The sequence below is a fragment of the Arachis ipaensis genome, chromosome B08, assembly GCF_000816755.2.
Source record: "Arachis ipaensis cultivar K30076 chromosome B08, Araip1.1, whole genome shotgun sequence".
Taxonomy (NCBI): domain Eukaryota; kingdom Viridiplantae; phylum Streptophyta; class Magnoliopsida; order Fabales; family Fabaceae; genus Arachis; species Arachis ipaensis.
This window is the reverse complement of record NC_029792.2, coordinates 124,142,012-124,152,178: the sequence shown is the minus strand read 5'-3', so window position 1 is coordinate 124,152,178 and position 10,167 is coordinate 124,142,012. Positions and strand designations below refer to the sequence as shown.

The window sequence follows — 10,167 nt, the reverse complement described above, 5'->3', positions numbered from 1 at the left end:
ATTTATGAGGATAACCGAATCGGTCTAGTGACCAGTTTTCAGTTGAACCAGTCGGTCTGGTTCAATTTTCAGAACTATGGCTAAGAATACAAGAGAAAGAAAGCTTTGGTGGAAAGAATATTTTATTACTAACGTGTTTGTTACAAATGACATATTCACCTAAATTCTAACGCTCACCCTATTTATAGCCATCCACCTCCTCCATGGATGGTTAGAATTAAATTTAATCAATGGTCCAGATTGATCATCTAGAACCTTCACTACAAATATCTATCCTACCACATTTCTTTAAATACTTCTAGATTATTCTATACTATTCTTCACACTTCTATATACATCCACACTCTTCTAGAATACTCTATAACCTTCCAGAATCTTCTAAAATCTTCTAGGATATTCCAGGACCATCTAAGACATTCTAGAACATTTGTTATATCTTCTGATATAATTTTTAATAAAACTATAATTTATTATATCTTCTGACATAGTTTTTATCTGCAAAATTTATACAAATGAGTTAATAAAAATAAATATATTTTTTAAAAATTTTAACACAATTTTGTCATCTCTTCCTACTATCAAGTTAATCGATTCTAAAATTCCATGAAGTTGATTTAAAATCTCTATACTTTATTTTTGGAATAAACGTCCAGCCTAACCCTTTACCATTATCTCAAAATGAATAGATCAAATCGACTCTTTTCCCTTAGCTCCGTAAAACAAAGCAACCCTTTCATTAGAAACTGCTTACGTAGCTCGTTAAATTGATGATGTGTCTATTAAATGCTTCGTTGGCAACCCAAAAATTGTTAGGAACTGACACAAAGCATTGTATGAATGGTTAGGTACCGTTAGGTACAAAAGATTAAAAAAAATGATAATGTTTGCTGATGTTTCTCTTCAATAAGATCTTGTTCTTCTTTGTGAGCCATTATTAGAGTGAGTGATTAGTCTGCAAAATCTTAAAAATGAGCAAGGCTCAAATTGAAGAAAATGGAGGCAACGACCAGAGTTGGAGTGGAAACATTAGGTCTACTGGAGTGTTGTCAATTGCGATTTAAGAAGATTTGTTATTTGTTGCCCCTATATGTAAATGTGGAGTTCATGCGATTCTTTTCATGTCTAAAACAGATCAAAACCCATATCAGTTACTCTTTCGTTGCTCATATTTTATAGTATTGTGAAATTTGTGTTTAAATTTTTGTTAAATGATAATAAAGTCAATGTTAATATTGTGTAATTGTTATTGTAGACTGAAAAAGATCACTGCAATTTTTATGCATGACTTGATGAATATATTGTCTCTGTATTTAAAGATTCTGGTAGTGATGCTCGTTTTGGTGTTCAAAGGAGAATTCAAAATCAAAATTATGTGGCAGAGGGAAAATTGAAGAAGTTGGAAGAAAGAATATTTGAGTTGGAATTAAAATCCAAAAATAGTAGGTATAGAAAAAGAGTGAACAAGAATAGGTTATTAAATATATTTTTCTTCATAATGACTTGGTAATTCGAGTTGTAATTGACAAATTCTGAATAGTATATATGTTGAGTTGAAACTCGTAATTTGTATTTGTTTAAATTGGCAATATGATGGATTAAACATTTGTGCAAATGAATTGAAATGAGATTTTGTCTTTTTGATATTCATATGCTTATATGAAAGAAAAAGTCATACTAAATTAAGAATTGAAAATTAACACAAGATAATTGAACAGTAACACAGAGATAGTTATTCATTGCTAAGTAGTTCCATCATGTATGCCTAAAACATAAAAGTTGAGTGTCGTACAACTTCAAAAGAAGATATGATGATACCACAATAAAATATAACACATCCATAATTTGTGATAGCAAATAGGATTTAAAGACTTAAAAGAAGTAAATAGAGGGCACCATATGGCCATACTAAAACAAAAGTCTAAAGCTTCTTAGATAAAGTAGACTTTCGAACATCTAACACATCAATTTGGTATAGTTATTAGATTTTTCCCTCAATAATTAATGTTTTGGTTTTTAGAGGGGTAGTACTTATATTTAAAAAATTTTGAATAAGTCTATGTATTTAATATTATGTGATTATGTAGTTTAAAGTAAAGGCTTTTCGATTTCTTAATTAAAAATCCGATTGTATTTCGTAAAGGCTCAATATTAAATAATATAATACTAAATACAAAGGAGTAGAGGAAAGTAATGTCTGAACTTTTAGTACGATCATGAGACGTTAAAAGTTAGGGCGTTATACTTCATCCCTCATTTAGATTAATAATAGGGAGATTTAATGAGTGCCAAGATCCTTCGTTGACCTTGGTGACCAACCTACTTGGTGTTGTGGCATTCTCTCACAAACTTTCTTCTTAGATTTTTCCACTTAGGGGCGTATAGTCTTCTTCCTTTGGAGAAGAAAAAATCGTCTTCTAGCTAAAATATTTTGGTCTTACCTTCTTTAGCCAACTCTACCAACTTCTTGACTAATAGATCATAATGTAACCCTTTCTTGATGATGCGTATAATGTCTCCTTCAACAATGAAAATGGCCGCCAATTCAGTCTTTGATGGACGGACGAATCCAGCATCTAGCAGATTCTTGAGTTGCTTTTTCAACTCCTCAAGTTTTGGCGGCACCATCCTATAAGGTGCTGAGGCAAGCAGCTTCGCTCCTAACTCCAATTCAATCTAGTGATCCACCTTCTTCCTAGGTGGTAGTTATCTTGGCAACTCGGGAGGCATCACATCTTTATTTTCTTCAAAGATTTTCTTGGTTTCGGGAGAAACATCTTCTCTTTCAGATGTTGACTCCTCTTGTAATAGAGTCAAATATGTAATCTCTCCCTTCTTGAATCCTTTTTTGAGTTGCATGATGGAGAACATCGATGGTCCTCTAACTTTAGAGACTGTAGGGAACATGCATGGAGACCCTTTCTCCATGACACATACTATGTCATAGTATGCCATAGGTATTATATTTGCCTTCCTTTAAAAATCGATCCCGATAACTATCTTGAAATCATCCATGGGTCCTACTGAGAAATGCACAAGGCCCTTTCTAGAACCAAGAGTCATCTCAACTCTTTTTGCTACTCCCTTAAGAGATTCATCCTTGGTATTCACGGGTTTGAACCAACCATTTCTTTTGGTGATCTTCAACTCAAACCTCTTTACTTTATCAGGCGTGATGAAGTTGTGTGTAGTACCAGTATCGATCATAGCCATAACAGATTTTCTATTGTTAAAGACTTTGACATGCATCAAACCTTTCTTTTCTACAGGACTTTGCCTCTTTGCCCTTCACAGCATTCATGAGTTTGACAGATCCAACACATTCAGTCACTTGTGATTCAATCTCTCTTCTTCGGCGATAGATGCCAAAGACTCTATTTTGGGACAGTCCTTCATTTATTGTGGTTCATTGCACACGAAACATCCTCTTTTGGGCACGAAAGCTAAGCTTTCTTCTTTTCTTCGTACTCTTTTTTTGAAGAGTACTTCCCTTTTTTCTTAGTTGAGAGAAACTCTTCTCCTTGTCTCCTCCACCTTTAGTAGAACTAGGTTTGGAAGAAGACTTGGGTTAAAGTCTCCTCGATGATACTTGGTGAGCGATTCAGCAACCAAAATGGCTTTATTGACATCATTAACATTCCTTCTTTGTAATTTTTGCTTTACCCAAGTTTAGAGTCCATCAATGAAGATGAACAATGTATCCTCTAATATTGAGTTAGGAATTTAAAGAGTAAGAGTAGTGAACTCCTTTACGTAGTCGTTAATCGTACTCTTGTGCTTCAACTCCCTCAACTTCTTCCTTACTTCATAGATCACATTTTCAGGGAAGAAATGTCTTTTCAACTTCTTTTGGAATCTTTCCATGTGACTATGTTGCAAGTATCATTCTTCACATCTTCACATTTTTTTCTCCACCAAAAAGTAGCATTATCAGAAAGGTAGAGAGCTGCAATGCGTACCTTTATTGCTTCTTTGACTACCCCTTGACCTTCGAAGTACCTCTCCATTTGTTATAGGAAGTTCTCCACCTCTCGAGCGTCCCTCACACCCTTGAACTCCTTTGTCTTTGGGAGATTAATCTTCGTCGTCTCCCTTATAATGGTTGATGGTTTCAGTGGCTAAGAGAAGGGGGTTGAATCTTAGCCCCCTTTTTGCTTGCTAACACTGGCTGAACTCAGAGGAGACTTTTCTGTTTTTAGCTCGTCCCTAGGCACGAGACATTTTCATTTTGTAAAATTTCATCTAATAACTCACTTTTTTTTGCTGGTTACATGCTGGCCAGAATTTAAAATAGTTGCTGGCCCCTAGACTTTTTCTTTCAGAAATTGCATGAGGCGAGTCAGAAAAAGCAATAAGCGTCGAGTGAAGCTAATCAAGTGGCACCCTCAGCTGAATTGATTAGGTAAACATTTTTTGGATAAAATATTGAACACGATGAGGTTTGTTTTTATATTTCAAAGATCAGAGGTGTGTTATTCTCTATTTTCTATGACAAGAGCCAAAGCTACTAAGAGCAAATTGAAAGAAAATCATCGACAGAGTATAAAAATGACTATAAAATTAATAAATAATATATATGGCATTGTTTACAGCAATGTATGATGAAAAAGTATCTCACCTTATTTTAATGTATGGAATTATGCAGGATATACTCATGTAGCTGAGAATTTAAGAGTTTCATTTAACATATTCTTCAATATGCCAAGCACGTAAGTCTTGCTTGGCACACAAATTGTTTCTGCACTCACATATTCTTTTAATGAATGATTTGATATTTGTTATTTTTTTATTCTGTGACTTGGTGTTCTGATCTGATAATCACTTAGGACACAATTATTAGCATAATTTTATAATGATATATATACAATGAAAGGAAGAAGAGAATTGATATAAATTACACACTAAGAATCACATTTTTTGAGTATGTATAGATTGATGATCATATCAGTTAAATAATTGATTCATAGACCGAACTAGATAATATTCATGCATGACGAAAATTTATATATTTGAATATATAGTATTTATCTATCAATTAATATGGATATATTTTAAATGGAGTTTTAAGTGTTTTTTTTTTACATGAAAAATAAAGTATAAAAATTCAATGTTGTGTTAACTAATAGTTACCAATAATAAAATATTTTAATATTTTTTAAAAGATTAATATAATACTTATTTAATAAACTAACCCTAAACATTAAACAAACCTACTAATTCCATTAATGATCCTAAGAGCAACTCTAATCTACTACTTGTATAATTGTCGTGGCTCCTGAAGCCACGCGTCAGTTTCTCAATAACTTGGAATAAAAAAATTGAAACGGTGAGTAAGGTAAATACGTTACATTCTTCTCTCCCCTTATCTTTTCCCTCTTTATCTCTCTTTCGCTTCAACCTGTGCCGTCCTCTCTCTTTTTCTTTTGAAACCCTAAATCCAACCTTCCTCTTCTTTTTCTCATAGATAGCCAACTCACTTCTCTTGCTCCGGATAATCTCTGGCCATTAACACTCTGTTTATCGCTCTCCCTGTCTCCTAAATGCTCATTTCTGTAAGGCATATCTCGCGCTCTCGAACGCCGTATCTTCAACATCGTTTTTGTCAACCTCTATCTGAAAACCCTAACCGATCGAGCTAAGCGGAGAGATTCCGGCGATGCTGAGAGACTGAGATCTCTGTTGCGGGCTTCACACGCTCACGAAGAGCGTTAGCCCGGCGGCTTGCTTCAAGGCAATTGAGGAATCGCATCCCACTTCCTCGGCAACGGCGGTTGCAGCTACAAAGGTCCAATCATCATATTTTCAGGCGTCTTCGTTGTCGATTGGTAATGGCTCCCTATCCCTCGAATTCGAATCGTGTCTTCTTCCATCTTTTTATTCAATATTATGCCTATCACCGATTTCTTGATCTCTCTCTTTGATATAGCTGCCTGTGCGATTAGGGTTCATGGAAAAGGATCCTGGGAACAAATTTTTTTTGTCTGATTTGTCAGATTCATTTAAAGATCGGTGGTAGTTCTCAAGAGGAAATCAGCCCAGGGTTTATGTCACTCTGCGTCTCTCTTATCTTGGGAAACAACAAGTTAGGTGGGAATTTTAATGGCGGCCTTGTCCTTTCTCTGTCCCCTTCCATCATGTGGCGTGTTTCACTGTTCAGTCCGAATTTCCTGTGATGTGGGTATGTAGTGGTTATAACTTATTTCAGATTCTTTGATATTTGTTTACTTTGATACTCAAGTTTCTTTTCAATTAACAGGAATTGTTTTTGTCCCTGTTTGGGCGTTCTTTTCTGATTCTGTTTTGAAAATTGGGTTTTTTGTTTTGATATAAGATGTTGCGTTCCAGTAACAGTAATTGTTTTTGGTCCTGTTTATCCATTCCCTTCTGATTTCCTTCTGAAAATTGGGTGGTTTTGTCTGTATTGCTGCTTGTGTGATAGATGAAACAAATCAACTATGCTTAGTGTCAAACTGATTCAGAAAAGCTCCTCTCTAATCCCATCCGCTGGAAGGAATGTTGGAAGAAAGCACTCAGAATCATCAAAATGTGGAGTTTAATTGATCATAGGGAGGAGAATGAAGAACATGCTTTTCTTTGGCTTCTGATAATGGATAAAAAAGTTAGTTATTATAGCTATTTTGATAGTTTTGTTGAATAAGTTTGTATAGCAAAATTTTAGTCACTTTAATTAGCCATTTGAATTGGATAATAAATGTTCAATGCACAGATTTAATCATGCTGGTTTAGATGCTTTTTGAACTTTTCTTTTAAGTAAAAATTTTATATGATGTTGACTAGAAACATAAATTGAGTTTACTACTACACATGTGTGGAGTGTGAGTGTTGATATTTCCTTATCTTACTGTGTTCTTTGGGGCTTTTATTTGTATGTGAAAATTCCAAAATATCTTCAATTTTCTAACTGATTTAAGGTGCTGGAAATGACACGCTTTAAAGTTTCTCAAATAAATTTTTACTCATAAAAAGGTCTCAAATTTATGTATAATTTGTTCTTAGTTTTGGTTAATGATTTGGACCCTTTCTTCTGGGTGTGAAAATTCTGAAATTGTGTTTGACTCTGTGTTCTCGGTTTTTCTTTGTTGTTTGTAGATTTTATTTCGGGCTGAAAATGCTAGAATAATTGCAATAACATAAAGGTGTAGTATTTGTGTGTTCAAATCAGTTTAACAAAAACTTAGTGGCTTCGATTAGTCACTTGAATTGGATACTGCCTAATTAGTGAAATGACATGCTTTCAAATTTCAGTTTTTGATATTTTCTCATTTAAAGATTTCAAGGTTCTTTTTGTTCTTTGTTATAAGTTTGGGTGTATTCTTTGGATTTTTAATCTTGAGTTTAAATATGCTAAAAGCTTTTGTATGGTTTTGCAATATTTTTTTTCTGATATGGGAAAGTTCATTGGTGTATTAAAAACTATTAGAATATTGTTTCAATTCCAACTGCTGCCGACCTCATTTTGTATCTTGAGAAGTCATTACCTGTTACCTTATTTTTTATTTTCGCGATTTCTGTTTGTTTTTTTTGTCACAACCGAATTGAGTTTCAAATTCGCCTGGGTGCCTTTTTTAAGTAACAATTCATTAAAATTTTTTAACCTATTTTCATGAAAATTTATACACTGAACTTATATCTGAAATTTACTTTTGTTGTCGCACACAATGGTTAAGGTTGAAAAAGAATATAAGAAATAGTAGTTGAGCTTGTGTGATTGTGACTTTCGTAGTCTCAATTCAACGCAACAATATTTTAAGAGTGATAGAGTAAAAAAATCTGTTACATTTAATTAAAAATTTAACACATCAGACTACTTTTAGTAACGTGAAAAGGTCTACTTTTTGTTCCTTTTCCTTCATCATATCGCAACAATTCATGAATTCCACGATCCGATTGCTTTTTGTTCGATTTTCTCTGATTTAAACAAACCAAATGAACCAAATTCAGTTTTCATTCCATTCATATTTGATGTGCACACAGAAATAAAAAGCATAGGCTTGGATCTACTAAGTCATCAAGAACAGATGAAAAGATTCGGACATCACCTTAAACTATTGTTCAGTGATAAGAAACCATCACAATCTCAGACAAAACAACTCTGCAGAGGTTTCTATCAGGTAAACACTGATAAGATTTGTTCATTCTTAATGGTTTCAATATTATATATGTTGTTGGGTTTTTGTTTCAGGGGACTAAGGTTGTTTCTCCAAACCAAGATGATTTTGCTATGATTTCACCAAGAATTAAACTCAGAGATGGGAGGCACCTGGCTTATCTTGAGAGAGGGGTTTCTAAGGACGTGGCAAAGTACAAGATCATCATTGTCCATGGTTTTGGAAGCTCCAAAGAGATGAACTTTCTCGCACCCCAAGTACAATTACTCATTCCCTGTCAACTTAAACAGAATAGTAGTACTATACAATTAAGATATTCATATGCTGAATAAGGTTACTCAACGTGTATATATATATATACATATATACAGGAACTAATAGATGAACTAGGCATATATCTGCTGCAATATGACCGAGCTGGGTATGGAGAAAGTGATCCAAATCCCAAACGCTCGCTCAAAAGTGAAGCACTTGACATTCAAGAACTTGCTGATCAGTTGGAGTTAGGGCCACAGTTCTATGTCATTGGAGTCTCAATGGGTTCATATGCTACATGGAGTTGCCTTCAGTACTTACCCCACAGGTACAGAATTACAACCTTCCATATGGATATATAGATTGCAAGACAAAATAGTCTATTAGGATTTGTTTGATAAGAGGGAAATTGATAAGAGATTAATTGAGTATCCAGCTGGATTTTGATCTGAGATTGCATCGCAGTTAGGGAAGCGATCCTTGGTTCGAACCTCTTCATTCTCCCTCTCTCTGACCCAATATCACATTTACTTAATTTCACTGCTCATAACTATACATAATATGGATCTTGATTAATTAGTGAAATTTTAATTTCTGTGTGGAAATTACTTAATTCAGAACGCCACCGATTATGTGTTTTCATCTGTTTCACATTAAGAGTACTACTGTCCACATGCAGTAGTAGGAGTATATATGCTTTTACATTTCCTATTTCCTCTTATATATATGCTTTCTGTGTGTAACAAACTCTGCTTTATGCTTAATTAAATTTGATTAGCTTTCATATTCCTAATTAAGATAGTATTTTGTTAAACCAGATTGGGGTTGGGTGCTTATTAGAGAAGCTAATAAGGATAATAATTTGAATTTCCTCATATAGAGCTGAAGCTTGCCGGACTTATTTTTCTTCTTGCTTATATTTATATAAATTATATTTAATTTGTTCTTTTTTTTGTGGTTTAGTAATGTTTTTTTTTTTTGAGATAATGCATATTTTAGAACGAGTGAAATGAGAAGAACCGGTTGATTGTAGAAAGAGAAAAAACTTTTAGCTTTTTTTGAAGTTAAAGATTGGTTTCTGATATATATTTAGTGGTTCTAATATTTTATATGCTAAAGTTTTTGCTTTTTTTATGGGTGGTTATGTTAATATAATACATTAGAATGAGGAGTTGTGTTGAGACAATTTTGCTTCTTTTGGTTTTAATTTCTATTTATCTCTTACTTCTATTTAGCAGCAGAGAAAGAAGAAGAACAACTCGAGTTACTTCTGAACGAGATTAATTTATTATCTTGGTTTTAAGAGATGATGACTCCTTTATCTTGGTTAGCTTCTTTACGAGTTACTTCTGAACGAGATTAATTTATTATCTATTTGTTACATTGATGCGTATAATTTATCTAAAAATTGTGAACTATTCAGATATGGGTTTTGATAACAACTCATTTATTTCATATGGTGCTATAAGTAATATTGAGAATCTGTATTTTTTTCAACTAATATTGAAATAAAATTAGTGAGGAGTTTATTCTTATCTGTGTTATTATACTCCACTTGAATTTTAGTTGGATATGTTTAACATTTAGTTGTTTACTATTTGTAATCTAAAACTGATGAGTGAGTTGTTTTTCTTGGAATTGGTAATGTATTTAGGAGTTGGTTGTGTGTGTGTGTGTTTTTTTTGTTAGTGATATTTTTATTTTTAAAAACTTTTATGTCTTACAGGTCACATTCTTAACTTTATTAGAAAACAAGACATTTATTTTAATTTCATTTATGATGATA

At 33.3% G+C, this 10,167-nt stretch overlaps 1 protein-coding gene across 3 annotated transcripts; it reads left to right on the top strand.

The window, feature by feature from the left end:
• Positions 5,334-9,680, top strand: LOC107611664. Of its 3 annotated transcripts, none has more exons than XM_021110023.1 (6): positions 5,346-5,782; positions 6,437-6,616; positions 7,993-8,129; positions 8,201-8,383; positions 8,498-8,709; positions 9,620-9,680. In XM_021110023.1, exons 3-6 carry the CDS (start codon positions 8,037-8,039, stop codon positions 9,663-9,665), a joined length of 534 nt encoding a protein of 177 aa, XP_020965682.1. In that variant the 5' UTR covers positions 5,346-5,782; positions 6,437-6,616; positions 7,993-8,036; the 3' UTR covers positions 9,666-9,680. The 3 variants fall into 3 exon arrangements, with proteins under 3 accessions (XP_020965681.1, XP_020965682.1, XP_020965680.1); XM_021110021.1 differs by having other exon boundaries at positions 9,617-9,680; XM_021110022.1 differs by lacking the exon at positions 6,437-6,616 and having other exon boundaries at positions 5,334-5,782; positions 9,617-9,680.